This window comes from Topomyia yanbarensis, chromosome 3, assembly GCF_030247195.1.
Source record: "Topomyia yanbarensis strain Yona2022 chromosome 3, ASM3024719v1, whole genome shotgun sequence".
Lineage (NCBI taxonomy): Eukaryota > Metazoa > Arthropoda > Insecta > Diptera > Culicidae > Topomyia > Topomyia yanbarensis.
In genome coordinates this window covers 142,732,409-142,760,083 of record NC_080672.1, presented here as the reverse complement: position 1 = coordinate 142,760,083, position 27,675 = coordinate 142,732,409, and the positions used below count along the sequence as shown (strand labels likewise).

General features: G+C 41.1%; 2 protein-coding genes across 2 annotated transcripts in view; both read left to right on the top strand.

Annotated features, from left to right (window-relative positions):
- Positions 1-1,170: 1,170 nt before the first annotated feature.
- Positions 1,171-13,219, top strand: LOC131689010 (proton-coupled amino acid transporter-like protein CG1139). The gene is made up of 8 exons (XM_058973732.1): positions 1,171-1,248; positions 1,304-1,530; positions 1,604-1,675; positions 1,746-1,896; positions 10,071-10,192; positions 10,255-10,581; positions 10,633-10,845; positions 10,898-13,219. Exons 2-8 carry the CDS (start codon positions 1,448-1,450, stop codon positions 11,304-11,306), a joined length of 1,377 nt encoding a protein of 458 aa, XP_058829715.1. The 5' UTR covers positions 1,171-1,248; positions 1,304-1,447; the 3' UTR covers positions 11,307-13,219.
- Positions 13,220-14,055: 836 nt separating this feature from the next.
- The window catches only part of LOC131687248 (proton-coupled amino acid transporter-like protein CG1139), a 139,904-nt gene continuing 126,284 nt past the window's right edge, over positions 14,056-27,675 (top strand). Inside the window, exon 1 of the mRNA XM_058971321.1 lies at positions 14,056-14,543. The gene's annotated coding sequence lies outside the window, so the exon portion shown is untranslated. The remainder of the gene's footprint in view (positions 14,544-27,675) is intronic.

Genomic DNA, 27,675 nt, shown 5'->3' with positions numbered 1-27,675 from the left:
TTTCCCCCTTGTGTAGATGTATAAGATAGCTATAAAAGCTTCATTTAAAAAAAAACAATATGTTATTCCCTAGTTTTAAGTAATTTAAAATGCAAAACAAAACAAAATTGGCACTTTTAAGATAACGCAAACGTGCCTTATTAAATAAACGAATTGAACAAAAAAAGGTTTATTCGGTAAAAAAGGTTAATTAAAATTGTTTTGCGGGACAAAGAGTGTTAGTATATTCATTAAATTTCCATATCATAATGTCACAATTCAATGATATTTCTGTAAATCTTGCTGGCATAATACTGAAAATTGAGCGTGTGACAGTAAATCTTCGGAGGCTTCAGTTTTTTCTCGATTTTTGAAGTTTTCGTCGTCAAAAATCCGATCTTCGCTAAAAAATTGACTGACATGCAATTGTAAAAAACAAATTTGAGGTTTGGTGCACACCGAATTTTTCCAAGGTGTCTCCAGAAGATTCACTGTCACTCACACAAGTTTCAATATATTGTAGTGAAAATTTAGGAGAATATTGTTCAAATGTTGCATTATTGTATGGAAAGTATCTGAATAGACAAACACCCTTGGTACCTTAATCAACCCCACCCCCTCTCTACCCCTGAATCCCTTTTACAATCATATCAATCAAACCATCTTTGCTAGGGTTTTATCGAAGACTCCATATCAAGAAGACTGATATCTCTTTCCTTCCCCCATACAAACGAGTAGCGACAGAGGTTACAGCGCCTCTATTGGAAGAAGGGAGGAAGCTTTATGTAAAAATGTATATGTGTGTGTGCATCACTATGGAAAGTACCACCTTTACCCGCAAGTGGCGTTGCTGTTACTGTCTCCGGATTCTGGACAGAGTTGCCAGTCTTCTTGATATGGAGTCTTCGGTTTTATCCAACTTTTTACGAACCATATTTATGATATTATTTAGTTTTCGGTGGTATATCCATTTGTTTGTGGTTTAACCACGTGCGCTAGCCAGCGATTTCGTCGACCGACTTATCTTATAAGATAGCGTACAGCTTTCATTGTCGAACTGAATTGATAGTCTACCTAATTCAAGTGCATACAGTTCACAGATAAATGAAGCACCTATAAGATTGTGTGTAAGCACTTACACACAAACTTGAGTGGTATGGGAATATGATGAGATATTTCGCTTCCAACAGCCCGACCGTTCATTTCTCATTCCTCCCGCATTTCAGAATAAGATTGTTTCAATATTTGTGAGCTGAACCATAGTACCTGGTAAGCCAGGTAGTTCATCTTATTAGCTTACAAGTAAAGTTGAGAATTTTTTCAGCTCCAGTCTGCTTGGCGCCATTGAAAACGTGCTTTGTGGTAATTTGAGTACTACACCTAGAGCACGACAACTTATAGTAGCAAGTTTGAATAGATATCCGAATATTAGTCACACGTTTGCGTATTTTAGTTACAGCACTAACATATGACCGATAGTGTTGCATTTATTCCAATGAACCCACCAGCGGATGGGAAACTACCCAGCTTCCAGATAGTGGAAACGAATACGTGAGTAAATGTTTGTCGGCGGCAATTGGTAAATCACAATTTGATTCGGTTTTCAACGGTATAATATTTTCAGAGCATCGTATGAACAACCAGACAATGAAGAGTACAATCCCTTTGAAAATCGGCGTGTTCGAAAAGCTACATCGTAAGCAAATGAAGTGCTGGGTGAAACAATATATATACTAAATATTCTCCATCTACCTACCTATTTGTAGTTCTGCTGGTACGTTGATCCATCTGATAAAAAGTTCACTGGGCACCGGAATTCTTGCAATGCCTTTGGCATTTAAAAATGGAGGTCTGGTGTTCGGCATACTTGGAACGGCATTGGTTGCTGCTATCTATGCGCACTGTGTACATTTACTGGTAAGTGAAAATCGGCTCATGAAAACCCACAGACAAACAGAAGTAACATCTAATTTTTTGTGAACATAGCAAACTTGATGCTATTGCGCAGGTACACTCATCTTTAGGATTGGTAAATTTGAATAAGTTTATTAATTTCATTATGATTTTTAGTTCTGGGGTATGGTTGTGGAATCAGTATGAAATAGCCCTGTGCACACACATGATTTTTTTTGCCGAATCTCAGCATTTTTGCAACTTATGCCGAGATTTGAACAGCCGAGCAATCGGCAAATTCATTTTTTGCTAAGATCTCCGTCATAGCTTCAATTGTTTGCTGAGACTCGGGAAATATTTCGCTGAAAATCAGAAAACAAATGATTACTCTGCTGTGCTGTGTGGGAAATTACCGATCTCAACGAAGTGTGCAGGTTTACGCGAATAACCTAAAATTCGAATACCATATCAATGTATACAAGTTAAGAGCGGGAAGTTCGAGGTTGAAGTTTTGAACAGACCCCCTCTAAGCATCCGAATACCTGAGTCATGGTGCCACATTCTTAGCTTGACAAAGAGTGATGTTGCGATTGAGGCTTTAGTTGTTGTTTGCGTCGGCGTGTTGATTCTAAACGGTAGCTGGGAATTTTCGACTTTGACTTGTGAAGGGTGTTCTACATCAACTGCATCACGGAAAAAATGGCATATTTTCGAAATTCTTCAGGCGATTAGCCGAAGTAAATATCCCCTGCATTGACGAGATACACAAAGTTTTACTTTGGAGTGAATTCCAAAAATAAAAATATTTGATGACTAGGGTTACTGCTCCCTAATTCATCTTAGCTCCTCTATTCATCTCATCCATTTAAACAGGTTAGTTAGAGCAGTATCTTCTATCTCTATTCAACGCATTAGCTCAAATGGTAGGATGAATAAGGGTACGTTGTACTCGACTTTTCGCTTCGCTCAAACGGGAGCATTCCACATTTTCCAGGCAAAAATTTTAACTGTACTGCTTCTTAGGAACGTAGCAAAGATAATGATACCTATTTAAGCGCAATTTAGTAACTCTAAGTCGAGTTATCAACAAAATAGTGTGACATACTGACTAATGAGATGAATAAGGGCACGTCTACCCTATATTTCCACTATAAATAATAGCGCCGACTTGTCCCACGTGCATCACCGCCAACTTACCCCAACTGCATATTTTACAAAAAACTAGTTAAAAAATAACTTTAATTCATGGACAGATTTAATATCTATACGGATACTGAAAGCTCTTTTTACGCACTATCGAAAAATAAAATATAAAAATAAAATAGATTTAAAATCACTCTAAATAACACAGTGTTCAAAATTTAAAAATTTACTTGGTATGCTCGAAAACACAATATCGCCCACAACTTCTACAAAACAAAATGTTTTTTAACAAAAACACATTGGATAATGGGTTTCACATAACTTGAGGTACACAATGAGAGGCAGCGCTATATGTCTAATAGAAGCGAAGATAAAGGGATTCCGCCAACTTACCCCAACCACCAACTAGCCCCGGGCTCCCCTTAACTTAGTCAACATGATTTCAATGTTATCTTCATGTGCTAGCTTTATGATACTTTTGCTTTTCTAAACAGTAATAAAAATCTCAACATTCAAGAACTTCACTTTGTCAGAAAATGTAGGGCCATCGGAAGCTAAAATTTCGTAAAATCGCACTCCTGGTCCTTTTTTCAGTGCAGTACTCTACGTCACTCGTTCAAATTTGCACCGCTCTTATGGTAGTCGGTATTTGCTAGTATTACTGTTCTCCCATCCATTCTGGTAGTCAAACGGTGGGATAGCAAAATTCTTACAAGTTTCCTATCTCATACCTCCACGCGATTCTAAGTCTATTGATGACATTTGGTCCTTAGACCGCAGAATGAGAGGGTGCGAACAGAATGAGAGGGTGCGAACAGATCTAGTCGAGAAAACATTGCCGTAAAAATGAATAGTTGATCGGAAATTAGCCCCAATACGACTAATCTGACTAGTATCTATGAACACGGCTCAATACGTATTGAAAATTCGCCGCGTCTGTTTTTATGAACCTAATTTAAAGCTCCGTTATTGCTAACAAGCCCGTGCATCAGATTAACAATCCTTTATATTTCCCTTCAGTGTTCGGTATTATCGCTCGTATACTTGTATTCCACAAACAATCCGATATGGAAAATAAGAAATACTTTCCTTGATTTATAACATCTCGCGCTATTTTTGCCAGTATAATATGCTGTCACTTGGTAGTTTTCAAGCCAATAAATATATCGTAGAGAAGAAGTAGCGAGTTCTGTCCAAATACTGTTGCAATAAATAGTGATCCGGCCCATTACGCAGATAAGATTAGCTTTTCCAGGCAATACTCCCACGATCGGCTGTGTGGAGTTCAAATTGTTTTTGTATAGGGAACATAGCATACTCTCGGTAGCCGGCTGCCCAGAGTTTAAAAATAACCAAAAACTAAACAAGATCATCTCTTTTTCGAGTGATCGTGCACTCGAAGACTAACTAAACAACTACCTAATAAAATATGCTTTACAGGTCGCATCGTTTGCTTGGAGCGAATCCTAGACCTGATACCCTTCCAAACCACCAACTCCGCGACACCTATGGAAGAGTCTGATGAATCGTCGTCCTTCCGTTAAGTAGGTGGAGCATCAAAACTTCCTGTCTACCTTATCCTTTATCCTTCCCCGTGAACGATGGAGATGGGGGCGGCCGGCAATGATGGCTATCATGCTGTTGAGGTTTTAATATGGGTCGGATTGGTATGAATTCCTACTTACCACTTCCTAAGCAACTCTTATTAGATAATCAGCAGTCAAACATGATGAAGTCAGTGTGCAATCCGCCAAAATCATCGTCACAACGCAACGCAACGCAACGCAACGCAACGCAATGATTTCAATGTTATCTTCATGTGATTATATTTTGAAATGTTGGTGGAATGAGTTTGGAAGTGGAGGGGGGGTGGGAGTTTAGTAGAGTAGGAGTGGAGGATGCGTCAGAAATCCTTCATCTTATTTCGGTATACGGGGTTCATAAAGGAAATGCGGGTGTGAGGGTGGTCCAAGGGGAGGGGAGTGATGAAGGAGGGAGGTGTGAGGGCGTGGGGGGTGGGTGCTGAGTTGCGACACAATACTCTACCGCAAATGTTGCCTTTCATTTGAGACTTGGTTTGAGAATATCAGTTCAGTCATCACCGAAGAACCGATGTGACTTAAATTGTGGAATATGTCCGGATACCGGGACTTCCGGAATTGTCGATAGGGGACAATATATTCAAAGAATGTTTGATTTGCATTCAGTGATTTAGACCTGCGAATGGAATTAATTTGATGACCATTCCAATAGATTTTTAGTATCTGCGGTGTTACGATTGTACCGATTTATATGGGAAATTCCAATGTAACCCTACTAACCAACCTGTAACTCCGGAATCAAGAGTCTGAACCGAATAAAATTCAGCAGCAGTCAATGGCATTACTGTATATTTTATTTGAAATTAAGTTTGTAAAAATCAGTAGAGAATTCGCTGGGTAAAAGGTGTGATATTTGCTTAGGAACTTGGCGAGTTCCCCGGAGGTATCATGAATCGTCATAGGTGGCCAATGTGGTCAAAGCTGCTTTTATTTATCATTAGTGATCCAGACCCGCAAACTAGAGTGATGTTGAACCTATTTTAATATGTTTTACGTCATTTGGACATCATGGTTGTACCAGTTTATACGGGAATTTGGTGTGTGACCTCACTCTTCAAGCCGTAACTCCGGAACCGGAAGTTGGATGAACTAAAAATTCAATAGCAGCTTATGGGAGCATTATACCTTTCAGATGAAACCAAGTGTGTGAAAATCGGCTCAGCCATCTCTGAGAAAAATGAGTAACATTTTTAGTCACATACACACAGACGCACATACATACACACATACATACACACAGACATTTGCCGAACTCGACGAACTGAATCGAATGGTATATGTCACTCGGCCCTCCGGGTCTCCGTTAAAAAGTCGGTTTTCAGAGCAATTGCAATACCTTTCTATTGAGAAAGGCAAAATGGTACGAAATCGGCAAAGTCCAAAAAAATCGAGATAACATAAAATCTCGATGTTTCATGCATTTTAAAGATATTTAGTATCAAAAATAAGAACTCGATTTCTGAAAGTTCATGGGGTCCTCCCTTTGAAAAAAAAATTGAGTTCCGGCTTGTATGGGAATTTCATATGTTCCCGACGCTTTAGTCTATATTTCCGGAACCATATAAGCGATCCGTACGAAATTTTATAGCCATCTGTGGGGATATTGTAGCTATCATTTCGGACTAAGTTTGTGAAATCGGCCCAACCATTTGCGGGAAACTTATGTGAGTTTGTTAATTTTGAAAGATGGCCGCTTTCCCCGGGCACTTCCGGAACCGTCTATGGTGGTCAATGTCACCGAAAGTTTGGTTGGCCGTCGGTAACCTAGAACTGAGAATTTAAGTTGTTTGAAAGACATTTTAGCGAAATTTTTATCTTTATTGCTTTCATCGGAGTATCGATTTGCATCGCAATTTGCTATGTGATCGCACGCCACAACCCGTAACTCCGGAACCGGAAGTCAGATCGGGATGAAATTAAATAGCCATTTACGGGAACGCAACACCTTTAATTTGAGACTAATTTTGGTTGAATCGGTGTAGCCATCTCTGAAAAACCAATGTGACTGTTATTCTGAATTTAAATTCTTCCGCCGGGGCTTCCGGAACCGATGATGGTGGCCAATGTGGCCAAAGAGACTTTGAATGGCAGTTAGTGACCTAATACTACAAATCGAAGTAGTTGTGGTTACATTTTGGAAAAATTTTCACCTTTATACATTCATTGCAGAATTTATTAAAATCGACATTTTCTGCGTGATCGTACTCATCACCCTGTAATTCCGGAACCGGAAGTCGGATCCATTCGAAATTCAATAGCAGTCTATGGGAACGTTGTTTCATTTGAGACTAAGTTTGTCAAAATCGGTTCAGCCATCACTGAGAAAAATGAGTGACATTTTTGGTCACATACACACACAGACGCACATACATACACACACATATACATACACGCAGACATTTGCCGAACTCGACGAACTGAATCAAATGGTATATGTCACTCGGCCCTCCGGACCTCCGTTAAAAAGTCGGTTTTCAGAGCAATTGCAATACCTTTCTATTGAAAAAGGCAAAAAGGTGGAATCAATCGTCATCATTTGTTTTAGAGTTATGGTATGTCTTTGGCAACGTTGTTGTGTGACATCTAGCGCTTTATTTTGATCACTCCATATTAGTTCGGAATTCAGTCGCTAGGGCGGCGCTGTTATCAACTTTTTAATGAAGCTACACACTTGGAAAATTTTGCAGCATTCGGTAACTTTTACCGAACTTTAAACAGCGGAACGTTCGGTAATCAGTTCGGTAATAAATTAATTACAGAGCCTTCGGTAAAGGAAAATCTTTCATGATTTGTCATAAATTACCACATAATTCGGTAATTTTTGTGAGCGAACGTTTTCGGTTCGGAAATTATTTTGAAAATGCAATTTAAAAGGTTTTTTCGGATTAGTATTCAAATAATATTAGCTTGAAATTGTTGGTCACTTTCATTTTTACTTTTTTACAATTTGATAAAATACGTATATACGTTCACCCGGAAACATCCTCCTGCGGGATAGTTGTATCACATAAATGTCCAGGAAAAATTTCAGTTTCTATCACTAATGAATGGTTTCCGGCTAATTCAAGAATGCGTTGTTCTGATTCAACGGCTGCTAATATATCTGCTTCATGACATTCGGTCTTTTTAATCGAAAAAAAAAACAACTGTTGATTGCAACATATTATTTACATTAACCCTTAGAGGCGCAAACCCATTTTTTTTAAATTTTGTGAAAATTGTCTCACAGCTTTAATACGTTACTATGATAATTTTGAGGTGGTTTTCGCAATGTTGTTTTAAAACAACATTGCGCATTTAAGGGTTAACAAATGGCCGCGACTTGACAGTTCGTTTTCGTATGGTGGATGCATTTACCGAAAAAATGTAAACGAGCGGTAATTTTACAATACATTCGGTAATATTTTTGCCGCATTCGGAGATAATACGGCTTTACCATACGTACTGTACTTTTATTTACAGAATTCAGTAAAACTGATTGTATGTAACAAACTGTTCAGTAAAATTCAACAAAGCGTCTGTAAAATAAATCATATTTACCGAAAAATCAGTGAATTTTAATGATTACCGAAAAATTTCTTCATAAAAATTACCGAACAGCGAAATATAATATAAGTGTGTAGATTTGCCGTTACATTTCTAATGTAGTGTCTTCGAGAAAGTTTTACACACTCAATCTTGGTCTACCGAATCCCAGATTTTTTCGCTACTTTTACCGAGTTTTGCACAGCCGAGCACTTAGCTAACAAAGCTTTTACCGAGTTCTCAGTAGAAGTGACGTTTGTTTTGAATAAACTCGGTAAATATATCGCTGAAAATCAGTAAATTAATACCACTTTTCTGAGCTATCAGTTTAAAAAGTTTTACTGACTGTTCAGCTGTGCGGAAATTACCGAACTGAAGTGAGTGTGTAGGTCTTATCATTTTAAACAAAAAAAATTGTAGATCCTGAATGTTTCGAGATAGAGACGGTTTTAGTTAAAACATTTGCTTACAGATTATGTTTTCAAAAATGTGCCATATTTCAAAACTTGTAGGACCTACAAAGTTGGTATCTTAAAAAGATATATTTAAAATTACCTGATATACAACTTTGCCGTATACACCATCTTTCTATCTCGTTCCATTATAAAATTAATAACAGCGCCGCCCTAGCGACTGAATTCCTAACTAATATGAAATGATCAAATAAAGTCTAGATATCACACAACAACTTTGCCAAAGACACCATAACTCTAAAACGAAAGATAAGAGAAGGACGTGTGAATTGTGGGTTAACCCCTTTTGCACGCTAGGTACCCCTGGGGTTACCCCCCCCCCCCCCAACGAATTACGAAAATGCTCGTGAATTGAAAAGTAGTACATGTAACGATCTTATTTTTGCCTTTCTCATATAGAAAGCTTATGCAATCACTCCAAAAACCGACAAACTAATCCCGGCCCGGAGAGCCGAGTGTCATATTCCATTCGACTCAGTTCGTCGAGATCGGAAAATGTCTGTGTGTATGTATGTATGTGTGTATGTGTGTATATGGAACAAAATGTCACCTCTGTTTCTCAGAGGTGGCTGGACCGATTTGCACAAACTTAGTCTCAAATGAAAGGTACAACATTCCCATCGGCTGCTATTGAATTTTTTATTGATTGAACTTTAGGTTCCGGAGTTACGGGTTGAAGAGTGCGACCACACAGCAAATTGTCCCATATAAACTGAAATAAAAAATTCAGTACAGGCTTAGGAAGGAGTATGCAATGAGGGGTCGCTACTTTAAAATTAAAACTAGTTTAAAATTTCTTAAAAAGTTGAATATTTTCGGTTGGGGCTGGGCGATAAAAACAATGTTAATTTGGAAATGCGGAAGTTTTTTCCATTTCTTGTAAAAATTGCAAAATGTGGGTTAGCCATTCAAATGACGAACGACATAAGTCTAGGCTGAGTTTTACATTTACTCAATGTTTCGCCTAGCGATTATTTGTGCTTATATGAAAAACCCCCAAATCAATAGTAACGGTATTTGGCCAAAACTAAACTTTGCTTCTGATATTCACACATGTCGACGGATCACCACAATTGGAATGGAAGTAACGGTTTCCTTGGTGCTTCAAATAATGTGCACTAGATACAAGTTACTGTTTTTTGTCGTTCGCTTTGCGCTGGCTTGCGCAAAAGTAGAAAGAAGATGGAGTACAGGATCGTTGTCTTCGGTAGTTTGAAATAGACTGAATGACAACAAAGACAAAAAGCCTACAGGCTCTACATCCCCTGTGCGGAGTTTTCATATTCTGTTTCAAAAGATCTTGCAGTCGATTCTTAGTGTATTCTTCTGACACTAGGAATCCTTCCTGATCGGGACTCGAGTATGTGACGATTGTCGCCATACTCTCTGAACCGCCTCAGAAGTGATCAATGATTGATATTTATTTACTCCAATTTAATGTGATGTTTCTTTTTAGGTTAGTACCTCTCAAAAATCTTGTAAGCGGAACAAAATCCCTTCACTTGGTTTTTCCGAGACGGCACAAACTGTGTGCGCTAATGGACCACCCAGTGCTCGAAAATTTGCCGCATTCGCCAAGTAGAGCACTCTTTTAACTCGAACTTTCATCACGAATCAATAATACGACTTATCCATTTCAGAGCCTACATCGACTACATGTTACTAATAATGAGCTTCTTCTCGGTCAGCGTGTATTTGGTATTTATCTCAACAACTCTACGCGACGTCATCAATTACGAGCTGCAAATTGAGTGGGAAACTCGAACTTATATCTTGATGACGACGATCATTGTAGCGCTTATTACGCAGGTTCGAGAACTCAAGTATTTGGTGCCCTTTTCTTTGCTCGCGAATTCTTCCATCCTGGTGGTATTTATCATCACGCTTTACTATATCTTCAAAGACCCGGTTAACCTTGAAGATCGAAACCTGTGGCCAGAATGGACTAATTTACCATCGTTCTTTGGGTAGCTATTCTCTTTCTACAATCGCATTCAATAAATGGTTGTTTCTTGTAGGATAGCAGTCTATGCGATCGAAGGTATTGGGATAGTGCTGCCAGTGGAAAATAAAATGAAACATCCTCAACACTTTCTGCATCCCGTCGGTGTAGTGAACTTAGGCATTTGCTTCATTAGTATATTATATGTCATTACCGGCTTTTTCGGTTACGCTCTCTATGGTCCCAAAACCAAAGGATCCGTCACATTGAATCTGCCCAATGAAGAAATGTAAATCTTACGATTTGCCATATTTGCCTTTTCTAACGATCTGTATTTGTAGTCTCGCAAAATCAACTCAGCTGTTAGCGGCGTTGGCAATCCTTCTAACAACTGGCCTGTACTACTACGTCCCGATGGAGATACTTTGGTTAAAAATAGGACACAAGGTTCCTGCAAGTAGAGAGAGCTTGGCGCAGATTTTGATACGATTAGGCATTGTAGTCGTAATGATGGGTTTCGCGCTGACGGTTCCCGAACTGGAACTGTTTATAGGATTCGTGGGTTCGATTGGATCTGCAACGTTAGCCCTGTTGACTCCGATTACTCTGGATACGATCTACCGGTGGCCAACAGATTTTGGCTGGATGCAGTGGCGTTTAGTGAAGAATGTTATTCTTGGATTATTTGGTGGCTTCATTTTGGTCGTTGGGACGTATTTCAGTGTGCAGGATATTATCGAGAACATCTAGTAGACGACATTCAAAGTTTGGTACATTTTAGATCGAACGGTTTTTTTCGATATGGATTCGTGTCGATTTGCGATAAGAAACTTTGAAACCTATTATCATTTTTTAAACGTTTTCTTTTATTCGAATATGTAATATTTAATACTGAAAGGAATGGAAACCGCATCTCAATAGGAGCACAAAAATTTGGAAAGAATGTAATGCATTGCTGGGCCGCCAAGAGTGGGGGGACCGGGGTGTTTCCTCCCGGGCCCGGAGTTCTGAAGGGAGCCCGGATTTATAACAGAAACTAAAATTTTGACAAATACTTTTTCGACAAAAATTTATTTGAGAATGCAATTAAAAATTCAATATCTTTTGTATGAGGTAACTAGAATAGCGAAAATTCTAAACTACTACATATTTGATATCAACTATGTTCATACCAACCTAATTCAGATCAGACTCGAGCGGGCATAGCGGAATTTGTACATCGAATGCCATGTACGCAGCTCACCTGGGTTCGAATCCCAACCCCGCACACAGGAATAGAGATTTTTTATAGGAAAATTTCTAACATGAATGAAAAAGCGAATGACCTCAAGGTTAAAGTGTCCATAATAGAATCAAAAATATGATCAGACTTGTAAGGGTTAAACAATTAAATGGTTTGATTAGAAGTCATGAGGTTGTCTTCAAATTTCGCCAATATGAAATCGATTTTTTGATTTATTGAATTTCCAATTCTTTTTCTTTACCAGGAATCGTCCAGCACCCAGTCCTTATAAACATCATTCTCGGGTTGCAGGCCCTAATCGTTAAGGAGGGCCCCTCTTGGCGTTGACAAATATTATGTTAAAAGTGCCATTTGGGTTTACTTTACCCCATTGAACCTTCGCTTCAATGGATCAACGTTCCTCACAAAGATTCTCGAAAGAAACTGAAGTGTGATTTACCACCCCGTGTTTGTTTACTGTGGAGCTCGCTCGAGTTATCCTTCACAGCGAGAGTGGCTGGAGCTTTTAGATTCTTTGTGAATATCCGAGGAAGCGAAGTACACTCAGGTTTTTTTACGCGGGGATACAGACCGCGTAAATGTAAACCACGTAAATGAAAACCGCATAAATTTAAGAATCCGCTTTAATGGGAGCCTCACAGAGAACAGACGTCCATCTTCAGCATTCAATTTGTGTAAAATCTCGGTTTCGGAGGTAGTTGGGATATCCAAACCAGGTGCGCTACTGTCGTCAGTCAGTTTGACAGAATTGACAGCGGTTATTCCTCTACCCAGTCAAACTAGTCTGGAAACGGTTCGGACTTCCAGCATGAATTCCAGCTCAAATGCATCAACCGATAGAGTCGGAATCGGTTGATGCATTTGAGCAAGATTCCATACTGAATCCATTCAGGATTTCGAACCGGTTCCGGAATGGATTTGACGGATAGTTAGGATAGGTTGGTGTGGCGGCGCTAGTGTTTATCGTATATTAATTCAAATGTTTACACACGTTTTTTAAATGTTTTTGTTCGATCATGGATGTCTGTTCTCTGTGGAAGCCTCGTTAATGGATACCGCGTAAATTTCAAAATCCGCGTAAATGAAAACCGCGTAAATTTCAAAAACCGCGTAAATTAAAACCGCGTAAATTTCAAAATCCGCGTCAATGAAAACCGCGTAAATTTCAAAATCCGCGCAAAAAAAAAACGCGCAAAAAACCGCGTAAAAAAACCTGAGTGTACTACGCCCAACTAAATCAACAAAACTGTTAACAAATGCAAAAACATACAACTAAATGTGAACGGCACAGAAAAGTGGAGTACTTTACCAAAACATTAGACTCTACAGTGAATATGAAGAAAATAAGATATTTTTTCACCTAGTGCTACGAGCTACATAAGAAATAAAACATTGCATATTTATTTGTTTTTAAGCGTTTTATACAATAAAAAAACAATGGAAGCGCTCCAAAATTATGTCGAGTGATACATTTAATTCGAAATTCTAATTGATTTCAACGCATACCCATGTGTCTCTTGAAGTCTATCCCTTGCTCAGTAAAACTCTGCTGGTCAAAGTACCCTTAGAGGCGGTGAAATAAGATCCAAGTCATAGCTCTACATATGTGTATGATGCAGCAAGTTTCACTTTACTGTAATCATCATTTTGCATAATTCTAATACATAAAATGATGTTTAATGCATATTTCGCACGATCGGAATAGTTTGGGTGTATAATTGCGAAAATGCAACGCTGGAGCTTAATGGGTTAAAATAGTCCCATCAAGTAAATAAACTTTCGATTTTTCTTAAACGGGAAATAATAATGAACCTCACTGCTTCTCTGTGCACATCGTTCACATTCCATTTGATCGATTTCGTCATCATAATATTATGCTAAGAAAACCGCACTTTAGCATTCAACTATACATACAACAACGCTATCAACAAAGCACAAGTCACAACATTGTAAACCTTCTGCGCTCGCGAATGACGTCTCCGACCATCGAACATCGGTTGGAAATCGACTGCACAAATCGCGACCGGTCCACGCTCACCGATCGCGATCAGCCGACGACGAGAGCGGTATCGCAAAAAACGCTCTACGATCAGAACTTCGCACTAGTCACATTTCACATTTATTGTCCACCGTCCCCAGGGTAGCATGGTACCGGTCCTCACTCTGTCTCACTCTTACCCAGACAGCCGTTTTGTTTAATTCGCACAGGTGGTTCGATCAGCCGATCGCTGGCAATTTCCAGTTGTTCTCCAGCTGAGGACCACGCCGGACGCATTTTCCTTCGTTTCTCTTTTTCTCACTCGGGAACAGTTTGTTGCTAATTCGGTGCGATCGGAGACTCCCACAAAACAAACGTGTTTATCCTGTTGTTATTTTTTTTATTGGTGATTGTTTCCGGATTGGTGGTTGCAAAAGTTCGCAAGTGGCGAAAAGTACTCTATTGTGTGTTTCCTTACTGGTGGGGTGACGCGACTTGAATTGTATCAGGGTGATTGCCGTCCAACGTTCGTGCATAATTTACCAACCGCCAAGCTATTAATTAAGTATGTGATTGTGAGTTCAACAGCGGCTGTGATTTGTGATGAAATGAAATGAAAACTATACTACAGCGATAAGCAAAGTAAATTGGGTGTTGTAAGCAATATCCTGACGAGCAGTTAATATTTGCTGTATTTCGAAGTTAATTTTCCTGATCCTTTAAGAATTTCTGTATGAACGTTCTAAGCACTCGGAGTATTGTTAAGGTAATTTTTTTCTTTCGAATATTGATCATACTTGTTTTTCAAAACATAATTTTACTTCTTTAAGTCCAAGTGCTAATGTAGTTCTAGTGCGATGTTTTAACAGCTACATGTCTAATATATATGTAGATCTTAGAGCTTCGACCGAAAAATGATGAATAGTTGCCAATATTTGTTTGATTTTTGTTTGACCAGGAAAGTAGCAAAAATGATTACCATATCTCAGTGTATGCTGAGTTCCCTTATATAAATGCTATATTTCCCATTAAGGAGAAAATTTGGATGAAAATCAACCATTTCCTCTAAAGAGAAAATTGATTGAAGCCACGTTTGCCCGTAAGCGGCGCAAAATTAGAGATGTAGATGCGTTTCGAGTTCCTCTCATTAGAATCCGGCACTAACTTAGTGCCAGGACTAAGCTAGCGCCGGATTGACGCTAGCTCCAAAAATGGAAACAGCTTGTGTTCTTGGGCAAACAACTAGTCATGCGTGATGTCGCGCAAGACAAAAAGTTTTGTTAAAGCTGATGAGACCGCTTCCTGGTCCTAAGTTAGTGTCGGATTCTAATGAGAGGATCTCGAAACGAATCTCCATAACTATTTTAGCTATAGGGTTTGTGCCATACGTGCAAACGTGATTTCAATCAATTTTCTCTTTAGGTTGTTCAAGTTGTTAAGCGACGGTATTTCTTTTATTTACAATAGGCGTGAAACTAAAAATATAGAACGTGCACGCTTTCTGTCCGATTTTGTGCACGCTATTTGATTTTAAGTGTGTAGATATCTTTTTTCTGAATGAGAATTATTTTCAGCGTCGGTCTCGGTAATAAAATATGATATAAGGTATGAGGGTAATAAAATACCCTTTCTCACAATTGTACATGTAGAAAAACAAAAAGATTAAAATTTCATACTAAAATCCTATTCTGTCTATTCACCCGCTGTGCACTGGATTGCATAAACTAGTAATAACATATGTCTTGACCCTTATATAGTTTTAAAACTGAGCAATACAATTTTATTTGTATTTAGTAGGGGAGCCTAGGGCTATTCGAACTTACCTAAGCAAATCGTCCTTTTTGGTGGATAGATATGAAAGAATTTATCGGCCAAAGGTCCTAATTGGAGTTTGAAACCTCAGCTACATTTTGGTGCCATAAACGTTCATTTGAACCAGTGCATAGCAGCGCTAGGCGATGATTTGTAAAACGCTAGGCGATGATTTGCAAAACTTTCGGACCTTCTACAGGGTAATTCAGTCCATCATTTTTTAATCTTCTTGATAATGGAATTATGTTTATTTATGAAACATTTATTGGAGAAACTTCTTAAGAAGCAAAAAAATGCGTGACAAATACTTAATCGGGTTAGTCACAGCTATCGTGGAGTGTGCAATCGTGTGCGTAGCCGCAAGTCGCTGAACGGTGGTTGATGGAATAGGGGTCCGAATAGTCCCATACGTTCATTTCGCACAAAAGTGGTGAGCGTTTTGAAAATATCTGTGTTTCCACCCAATCAAAAATCATTACATAAAATAGAAGCCTCAAGCTTTACAAAACACTTAACTGTTATTTTTCCACTTTTATTTGTTGCTTTAATCGTGGTTTTACAATTATAATAATTTTTGTTTTGAGTATGGTACAAAAAATGAAACACGTTGAATCTCCTTTCTAAAAAAACAAAAGGATTAGATTCAGCTGTCAAAATTAATGTTTTAGAACAGGGGTTCCACGAATATGTACGACAGTCAGAAAGTCCTACAATTTTCTAGGAAATCGAGGGGGTCCGCATTACCTCCACGGTCTTAACAGCCCTGGGTCACCTTATAAATTTTCTCTTGGATATCAAAACAAACTATGGATATGAAAACTGCTTTGTCAAAGATTTATCGTTCAGTATGCGCCATACAAAAATGTAAATATTTATTACCTAGATTTGGGTACTGATTAGTGTATTTTTCACGATTAACTGTTATTTGATGTAATTAATGCTAGTAGTGTCCGTTTAAATAAAAAGTGATTACAAATACAAAAGAGGAGTCATTTCTAACTCGTAAATGAAACTACGATCACTGTGGTATGCCACCTGATTGTCGTATACGGTTCATTCGTTCGGTGATTCTCGGACCGATTGGTCGATCTTTCCAGTCCGTGCAGTGTAACGTTAAAAAGAATAGTGCTAATCCGCTGCCGAGCTCATCTTACGCGTTCTCCGCCTCGTCGAGGTTTCAGTATTTTTTCCCTTTTGTGTTTACCGTTATCCGGCCAGTGAGCAAAGAAGCAGTGTTTTTTAGTAATGATAACTGGGGTCATTGTTGCGAAATCCGAGGAAGACTCAATGTTACTGATATTTTGAATGATTCTTACTTCTCATTGACTAAACATGGGTTGCCGTGCTCAAGTAAATTATAACTATAGCGGAAAGATCAAGCCAACCCAGCCATGAGTGAATTTACAGCTTCCGGTTCAAAACCACCAGGGAAAATTCATTACTGCGTAATAAATGAAATACCGAAGACGCTTTCTCGCAGGACTTGTATTATTTAAGTTTGTTTTCGGTGACTTCTAGTTGTTTCACCGGTGTTCTGTCGCTTTTCAGTGCGCTCACTTTTGCGTGTAACTTCAAACAAAAACACTCACAAAACTGTTGCACGTTAGAAGCAGTTTATGGCAAATTGGTGTTCTGCAGACAAGGTGGTACAGGATCCGATGGCAGGAGTTAAACGAAAGGCCCGGCTATTCAAATTCGGTAAAGCAGAAGCTTAGTTGAATATTTTTCTGTATTTTATACTATTTGAACTTCAAAAATAAAAATAGTTTGAACCGTTCAATAAACTTACATGCGTTTTTGTTTGATCACATTTTGATTGAAACACCATATACAGTTGGTTGACCATGTTAGCGCATTCGGGGCAGATTCCGTACTTGCTTGCAGTGTGTACAATCGTGGAAGATGTGTGTGCGTACATAGAACCAAGAGAGTGCCAGCCCAACATATAGCAGTTTGGAAGTATACAATACTAGCTGATACCCATCGCGCATTGCCGCGACTTTCAACAAAATAGGAGGAAAACACAATTTGTTCCGATCTGTCGGACAGAAATTCCCCAACCAATAGCACACAAACACGCTCCATAACAAATGCCAACTATGTATAAATTTTTACGCTAATCGGTTCAGCCATTTGGGAGTCCATAAATCATATACATACAAACATTGACTTTTATATATAGAAGGTATAGAAGATAGATATTCTGTTATGTTTGGGAGCATGTGGATTGCTCGGTCACGATGATCATGATACATGTCTTGCGGAAGATTCTGTAAAGTGCATTTGATTATTAAGTTAACACATAGCTGTTTGATTCTCTTAGGTGCACAGCGTGGTCTGAGCATAAGTAATGACATGAACTAGATTTTCAGCTTTCTGGCTTTTTGTCAATACCAGAAAATATGTACCCGTCTCATACCTGTATTCTATTGCTGGGTATTATGAGCAAGAGATCGTAAGAACGATAATTTGAAGCAACCACACACATGTTGTGTGAGTTGTCGAGGTAGCTGTATGGATCGCAATATTCGAGTTAATAAAGCTATTTGTTTCGGTCTATAATCCCTCAACCAAAATGACTGTCTGTTGAGACGAATTTTGTCGCTCTAACGTTCTGTACTAATTTTCTGCAAATGCATGTGGTTTCAACTGGGGATTGTATTTTAAGGTGAATAAGCAACTGGAAAGATCATTTTTGACAAAAATGCATATGGGACAGTTATGCTTTAATGGGCGGTATGCTTAAAAAGTTAGCATTACACACTGTATATTCATCTCGGTTCATTCAAGCGACGCAGAATCAGCCAAAACATTTACGATCGCGTGAGCAGCCAAACCAAGTACCAGAACACAAACGATCACATTATATCACCCGGATTGTATCGATCATCGAATTTCGGCAACATACAACTGACGAACAAGAGCACAAACAGGGGCTAAAATTGCATCAGAAGCAATTTCGGCACGGAATCTCATTTCAAAGGGAAAATAAAAAGTTGGTTTTCATTGAACAATCGAACCGCCGAGAAAAATACACCAGTGATTGCAATGCTGGAGCGCGCGAGGAACCGGAAATTTAAATTGCACACCCCCGCTATCTGAGGCAGCTGAATCATGCATGCAAAAACGGTTGCGACACTTCTATGCATTGTTTGCGATGATGACCAACAGCGAAAGGGAGAAACCCGCATAATGACAACAATGATGATAATGCGACGAATGTACCACTGCCCGGCATTGGACTCGGTCAAGTTCATTTGTGTTTATTTATACAAACATGCGTACATGTGTTTCCGTGAATAAATGCATTTTTAATGGCCGTCAACTTCTGTGGCTGTTTTATAACGCCCACTCAACTGGCGATTCTTTTCGACGGCAAAAACCACTGACAAGGGCAACACACATTTTCGGAGTGGCGTGCCAATACACTATAGCATCAATGAGAATGAATTTTGCAAAAGGTCAAGCTCATTTGCCGAAATAGAAAGCGTAAATTGTTGCGGAATTGTAGAGGTTATGCGGTTAGTGTGCCTAATACGCAGCGTGCAGCCATTTGTGACAGTATGCGGCAAGCAATCCGAATCAAATGGATTGGTGGGCTGCTGCCCATTTCATAGTTCATATTGATTTTTAGGGAAAATTTGATTTATTCGTTAGCTGTTGTTCGATGATCATCGGAGGTGAACGATAAGCATTTGTTACTCGCAAAATCTAAGATGCATTGGTTGTGAACCTAATTGATTTCGGTTTCTTAGTAAACGATTAGCCATCATGGTCCAAATAGTGTAACCCGCCAGGGTAACAATTTAGCACTGGGTGGAAATATACCCTTTTTTGCGTATACACTCCGTAGAGTGTATTGTTTACGTAAAATTATGCTCACCGCTGTTCGGTACCGTTCACATTTAGTTGTAAATTTTTGTTCATTTTCGCGTTTGTGAACGGTTTTATTCGTACAGATAGGTTAGATAATTTTTGTTTTATGTTTGTGAATTAGTAACATAGGGCTTAGGTAGGCTACCGATCTCCTCTTGCAAAAATTCGTGTGTACTGGTTATGCTGCTCATCGTTGACAGCTGTGCGACAAGGCGGTTGGCGGTTTGTGATAGTCGAGTGCGGAAGGCGGCCATGGAGTTAGAAAGTGACGGACCACGGCTACAATCAGACGTCCAGGAAATTGCTGTGGTTTTTTTCGGGACAATTTCCCGCCACTGTTAAATAGTTTAGTGCGCGCATGCGACGGTAGATTCCCGTCGAAAGTGCCGGCCCGTGGTCCGGGTGCTAAAGAAAGTGTGGTGCTGGATCACCGTCGGGGGAAGCTAATTATCAAGGAGCTTTCGCTTCCCCGGCTAACCGTAAAGGATCCAGACGCACCATTCCGCCCTCGCTGGGAAGGATAAGCCGAACGAGCCTTGCTCTCCTTCCCAGCTAATAGCCAAGGAGAGCGAAGCAGGGTGGACAGCGGCTCCCCCTGGGAAGAACACTGCGGTGTCTTCCGGGATTCTTTGCGGGGAGCAAAGAATCCGGTGATTCGTCACCACCGTCGCTAGGGAGGTTCCAACAAAGGAGCAAAGCTCACCTCCCTGGCTAATTGTAAAGGACCGCTGCCGGAGCAGCCAACGTAAATAGGGAGAACTCGGCCGTTGCTGTCCCGGCCGGTCGGAAGAAGCCGCCCGCCTTTCCGCCAGCAGTAGCAGATCACCAACAGCAGCAGCAGTTGAGAGAGTAGCGGGAATAAAAGTCGGTAAATTTTATAATTATTTGTTTACTTTTTCTTGTTGTGTTACGAAATCCGAAAGTCTTGGTAGAAGCACCTAGGCCGCCCTGAAGTAAAGGGTACGCCGGGCAAATAAGAACCCGAGTAGCGGGGAAACCCCTACTTACATTTTGCGCACAGCGCAAAACACACTGAAAAAAATATTTTCCTATTTTGGAAAATATTTTTTTCTTCCGGAGTGTGGGGTGCTTCTACTAAATCTAGGGTTTTCGTAGAACAGTCGGTGAGGTTTCTTCCGCAATATTGTTCCGCGGTCGTATTATTTATTTATTTACATTTGTTGGCGTATTTTTTCGATTTTTTGTTTTTTCCTTTTTATTTTTGTCCGAATTTGTGGATTGCGTTGTTTGTGTTTGGTCTGCCGGACGAGTAGTTTGAAGGTTGTTGTCATTTATTCGGTTGCGGTGGCCAATCGCCTTGTATTCTCAATCCGGTTTGAGACATTTTTGGAGCAGCTTGATTTCCTGAAATTTTAAGGGAATCGTTAGTGGGCGAAAAATCAGAAATAATACCGTGTCAGTACTTACATGCTTTGTGTCTTGGTGATTTCTTCCAATATAGCGCAAGTTATGATGGCGTTGGAGAAATTCAACCAAGCGTGTGTGTTCATGCGCGTCGATCATTTACATTTCGATGAGCTGGATTTTGAGTTGCTATCTCGAAGCATTTTTATCTCTCCTGATTCGGATCTTTCGGGTGTCCAGCGGCAGCGGCGTCCTCGGGGAATTTTGTCGCATGAGCGGTCGTCTCGGAGGGAATTAGTTCGTAATTTCCGGGGTGATGTGGGTGAAGAAAAGGAGATCTGCCTTGGTAAATTACTAACAATCAAGGAGGATCTCCAGTACCGGTGCCCAAACAAGGAGGTTTACCGAACACGGTTGCTTCATTTGGGGTCTAGGCTCCAAGTTATCCGAAATTATGCGGCAGGGGAGGTCAACCAGGAAATTTCGGGGTTGCTGGAGGAAGTTCTAGCAGTTTATGCCAGTCATTTCAGTGACGAACAGGCAGCACTTCCTCCTGACAATCAAGAAGGGGAGGATGGAGAAATTTTGGGAGATTTGCTGAGTACAGACGTACCTGCAATTCCACAGGGATCCAATCCTTCCGATAACGAAGGATCTCTTTCCAAACAGCTCGTAGGAGACGACCTGTTGCGTGTCTTGTGCGAGATGAGGGACGAGATTCGACAATTACGACAGCAATCCGACGATAATAGATCCCTAGCGTCTCAGGGGTCTGATGCTTTTTCAAAAGCTACCGAAACGCTAATGGGCGGGATTGCTTCACTGACAACAATTTCGTCAGTTTTGAGAAAGACGGTTCAAGAAGTTGTCTCACTTCGTGAATCCGTGAATGAACTTCGGGCACTAGTACATCAGAAGGAAAGTGCTTCCGAGAAGGATCTGCAGACCGATCTGGAAGATTTGCGTTTGATGGACGTACCCGATTCATTTGATGCACCTGAGATTCCTCGCCCAACACTGGCGCCCAGTCCCGATCAATTTGTGTTGAAGCGAGGATTCTCGGGTCAACAAAATCTATGTCCATCACTTCCAATCGAGAAACCGAAACAGAATACCGGATTCACAGCCCCGTACCAAACTCAGAACCAGCCTCACTTTCCTGAATGGACCGAACAGCGGGCGGGACCATCCTATCCGAACTTTTCGATATCCACCCATGCGGGAAACGGATCGATGGTGGCCCCCAGGAATTACTCGCGAAACCCGCAACGCGTCGCTGATTGGAAGATTCGGAAGTATGCTGGAACTGATGAAGGAACTGGACTTAATGAGTTTTTGGACACCGTAGCAAATTACGCTGCGTGTGAACAAATGTGCGAAGAAGAACTTTTCAATTCTGCGATGCATCTGTTCACTGGCAATGCTTTGACCTGGTATCAGGCTATGCGTGCGCAAAACCGGTTGTTTAACTGGAACCATCTTGTTTGCGAGCTCAAGGTAAATTTTGTTCATCCTGAACTTGATGCTACGCTCAAAATGAAGGCTCTCCAGCGCCGGCAGATGCGTAACGAATCTTTCCAGGAATATTTCCTGGAAATGGAAAAAATATTTCGTGCTATGACGGTTCCAATGGCACCGAGCGAAAAACTCGACGTGCTCAAACGGAACCTGAAAGCCGATTATAAACAAATGCTGATTCTCAGGCCAGTGAACACGCTTTCAGAATTGATGAGTCTTGGTAAATCGATCGACGCCTCCAAGACGCCGATTTATCAGAAAGTTTTCGGTTCTTCTCGGGAAGTTGCTGCTTATTCTGATAATCCACCACAAAACAAACAAAATAATCAAAACCAAAAGGGAGGTGGACAGAATAACGGCAACGCAAAATCCAAAACGTTTTGGAACAAGAATGCCAAACCGGCAGGTCTTGATTCAAGCAAGCCTCCTGACAACCAGAAAAAGAAACAGCAAGGGAATCAGGACGGCAAGAATCTCGAAGGAAACAATCAAAAACCGATCGAACCACCGCAGAAACCTATAATGTGTCTGGAGTATTTGGTGGAAAAGCATCGTCCTCCCGTGCTCGGCGTCTGCTACAATTGTGGAGACGAAGGACATGAATTTGAGGAATGCCGGAAACCAAATCGAGTCTTCTGCATCGTGTGTGGTTTTAAAGGATTTGATGTTTCTCGTTGCCCTTACTGCCTAAAAAACGGGATCAGAACCAACTGAAGTCGCAGTTGGCAGTAAAGCAGCGCTCCAAAGAACAACTAACAATCCATCCCCAGATTTACGACAGTTTTCGACCGGCTCGTGATGAGGACTATGATAATTCATTGTCCGTCGAAACCATCGTCCTTGACGACCCGTTCGATAACCGTCCATTTGCAATAGTCGCTGTGTACGGCAAATCCTTCAAAGCCTTGCTCGACAGTGGTAGTAACGCCACAATTATAACTAAAAAGCTATACCGAAAGTTTTCGAAAAGTCCCTTGAAAAGGCTGGAACGACCATTCGAACTACGTTCTGCAAATGGTCAATCCTTACCAATCATTGGACAAGCGTATCTCCCGTATACTTTTCAAAATTTGACAAAGGTCCTATGCACTCTTGTAGTAGAGCATCTGACCGTCAACTCCATTCTAGGTATGGACTTTTGGCGCGCCTTTGGGATTTCTCCTGAGATACAAAACTGTGCTCTGTTGAACTCAGGTCAGGAATCGGAAAACGACGAAGAAGATGAAGTACCGCGTGAGTCGATACTCACTTCGGAACAGTTAGCGCGCGTAGAAGAAGTAAAGAAGTGTTTCCAGGCAGTAGAGCCCGGAAAGCTAAGCCCAACCTCATTCACAGAGCACAGGATTGTCATCAAAGATGAATTCCAAGGTGCGGCACCCGTTTGCCGATATCCTTATCACATGAGCCCAAAGAAACTGTCAAAGGTCTGGGAAGAGGTTGACCGATGGCGGTCTATGGGAATTATCGAGGAGTCTGATTCGGATTGGTCGCTTAATATTGTGGCGGTCACGAAACCAGACGACTCAATCCGCCTTTGTCTAGACGCTAGGCCTCTCAATGAGCGTACTGTACGGGATGCATACCCTCTGCCCCACCCTGGGCGAATATTGGGCGGCTTACCCAAGGCGAAGTACCTGTCTACCATAGACTTGAAGGAGGCCTTTCTCCAGGTACCCCTGGCTAAGGATAGTCGCAAATATAGCGCTTTCAGTGTTCCCGGCAGGGGTATGTTCCAATTTACCCGTCTACCATTTGGTCTCGTCAACAGCCCCGCTACTCTGGCGCGACTGATGGACCAGGTTCTAGGACGAGGTAAATGGGAACCTTACGTTTTCGTCTACCTAGATGACATCATCGTGGTAAGCGAAACGTTCGAGCATCACATACAGTTGCTCAAAGCAGTGGCCGATTGTCTAGCAAGAGCCAACCTAACCATCAATTTGGAAAAATCCCGTTTTGGAGTACCCGAACTAAAGTTTCTTGGTTATTTGTTGAATCGGGACGGACTCAAGGTCAATCCTGACAAAATTCAGCCGATTCTCGACTACCAGAGACCGGTTACCGTGACGAAACTTCGTCGTTTCCTCGGTATGTGCGGTTATTACCGCCGCTTCATTGATCGGTTCAGTGAGGTCACTGCTCCCTTGAGCGATCTGCTCAAAACGCAAACCAAGAGCTTAGTTTGGAACTCCGAGGCAGAACTCGCGTTCCTTAAAATTAAGGAACTTCTAGTCACTCCTCCAGTTTTAGTCCCACCAGACTTCTCCAAAGAATTCATTCTTCAGACAGACGCTAGTGACGTAGCAGTCGCTGCTGTTCTGGTTCAGGAGTATCCCGAGGGTGAGAAAGTAGTTGCTTACTTTTCGCACAAACTGACCACTCCCCAAAGGAACTATCATGCAACTGAAAAGGAAGGTCTGGCGGTGATAATGGCGGTTGAACACTTCCGAGGTTACTTGGAAGGTTATCATTTTCGACTGGTCACTGATTCGTCAGCGATTACATGGATACTGAAGACTAAATGGAAAACCAGTTCACGTTTGAGTCGTTGGAGTTTAGAATTACAACTCTACGACATGTCTATTGAGCACCGGAAAGGCAAGGACAATGTCGTTCCTGATGCGTTATCCCGGGCCGTAGCAGCCGTTTCAGCTTTGTCCACCTCAGACTGGTACTGTTCCATGAAGTCAAAAGTTATCCAAAATCCTGACGACTATGCCGACTTCAAAGTAGAAAATGATCAACTTTTTAAGTATGTCAACTCGAAAGTTGTTCCGTGCGACTCGCGGTTCAGTTGGAAACTCGTCCCAGCACCCGAGTTCCGTCAAGATTTGATTCAACGTACCCACGAAAATTGGCTTCACGTGGGATACGATAAAACGATCCACGAAGTGCAGTTACGATATTACTGGCCTCGTATGGGATCTGAAGTACGAAAGTTTATTCGAGAATGCGGGACGTGCAAGGAAATCAAAGCTCCTTTCGTCCCAGTCCAGCCCGAAATGGGTCAGTCACGTGCGACTAATGCACCATGGCGAATGGTTTCTGTGGACTATATTGGTCCTCTTCCAAAAAGCAAACATGGCAATCAACACTTGCTTGTCGTCCTCGACGTCTTCAGCAAGTACGTCATGTTAACCCCCGTTCGCAAAATCGCTAGTACATCACTCTGTACGATACTACGCGAACAGTGGTTCAATCGCCATGGTAGCCCGGAAATTCTGCTAAGCGACAATGCCTCCACTTTCACCTCGAAGGAGTTCAGTCAATTCATAAAAGAAACCAACGTCAAACATTGGCTGAATTCCCGCTATCATTCGCAGGCTAACCCAGTGGAGCGAACAAATCGCTCGATAAACACCGCAATCCGGGCATATGCTCGAACCGAGCAGCGCAACTGGGATGTCCACATCAGTGATGTGGAGCGCATCCTAAATACTACCGTTCATTCCTCCACTGGGTTTAGTCCTCATTTCATTATACATGGGTGTGAAATGGCATCTGCCGATGACTTCAGCAGGATTTCCGGTGAGGGTGACCTAGAAACAAGACACCAACAGATAGACAAAATCCGGGAGATTGTGGTCAAAAATTTGGCAAAGGCATGCGAGGGCATTCGACATCAGTACAACTTGCGTCATCGAAAGTTCTCCAAACCTTTTGAAACGGGACAAATGGTGTACCGTCGAAACATGAAGTTGTCGAATGCACTCGAGTCTTACAATGCTAAACTTGGACCACAATACTTACCGGCAAAAATTGTCTCAAAAAAGGGTGTACCCTCCTACGAGCTGGAGGATTTAGCAGGTAAAAACCTCGGAGTTTGGCCAGCAAATCTCCTTAAACCAGCATAAAAACTTTTCCGTGCCGTCTGTGGACTGACGGTATGCTCACTATGTACTCACTTGGGAGTTTTCCAAAAGCAGCCGTCAGTTCCCGACGGTAACAACACGGACTTTAGTCCGAATAAAAAAAAACAAACATTTCTCCGTCTTCTCTATTTTATTTGTGGAAGACCAACTCTGCCGCGGGAAGCTTCTTCATTAGCTTCATGCACTTATTTTGAGCCACACTCGCGCAGTGTGGTAAACAAACACTCGCTCGAAATATATGCTCCGGCCCCGGTGACGACTACGGTAGGGTGGAATACTCCACTAAAAAAACCACTAATCTTATTCCGTGCCGTTCTCCCGGGCACCGGACGCATCTAAACACACTACCTGCCGTGTTCGGCAAACAGAAACAAAGTTCTTTAGCGCCCCACTCACGCAGTGAGGTAATCAAATTATCTCACTTAATGTATGGTCGGGGACCCGTCTTGGCCACGGAAGGATAGAATTATCCACTTCAATAAACACAAATGTTACACCGTGGTCCCCGAACGCACCTAAATACACTTTCTGCCGTGTTCGGCAACATGAAATTTTTCCAAAATCCCTCTTCGTGGGAAACACTCGCACCTACGGGTGCACTAAATCCTGTTATTTTCCCTTGTTTGGGACACAAAAAAAGCTTATTCACTTATCCCTTCTTCGATAGGGACACAAATAAATACACGCGTCTAATTCCCGACCGCAATAAATACCGAAGACTCGCGGAAACGGTATAAAATCGCGAATAAAAACAGTGCGAACGCCGATTTCGCGAACTGTTTTGTTTTTATTTACAATTTTGATGATTCATTCATCATATCGAATGCATCATCAATTTTGACATTCCCCGATGTTCGCACCAAGGTTATGCACCATGCAGGTGTAGCCTGATTCGGATCAGGATGGTATGGGTGTTAGAGGGATGTGGGTTAAACAGCGCATCGCGTCTTCGATTTCGAATCGAATAATAAAATTTTATTTCGCATAATTTTGGGTTTTGTGGTTAAACCTGGGATGGTTCGTTTGATTCCAGCGGGAATCATTTTGATATTTTTAAATTATGCGAAAGACATTCTTTGGTCCCTCTCAAACGTTTCTTTTGCTATGTACGAAGCGTTTTGAGGCGAAAAGGGACGAATATACAAACTTTTTGTCCGGAATGTCTGTGAGTGGAAGAAACGATGACGTGTTAAGCGGTATTGTATGTGTGAATGTATGAGTGTGGAATCGAACAGAGTGAATGAATGTTCGAGTGAATGATTAGATAAAATTGTTTTGGGGTCAATTCGAAGTACTTATCGGAATGTGAATGATCGAGTAGGCCAGTGATTGAGGATGAATGAATGGGATAATTGTATGAATGTATTTGGATAGAAACCCCAACACAGGCGTGTAGTACTGGTACCGTAAGAACACGAGGCATTTCTGGACAGTCGAAAAAAAAACGAACAAAAT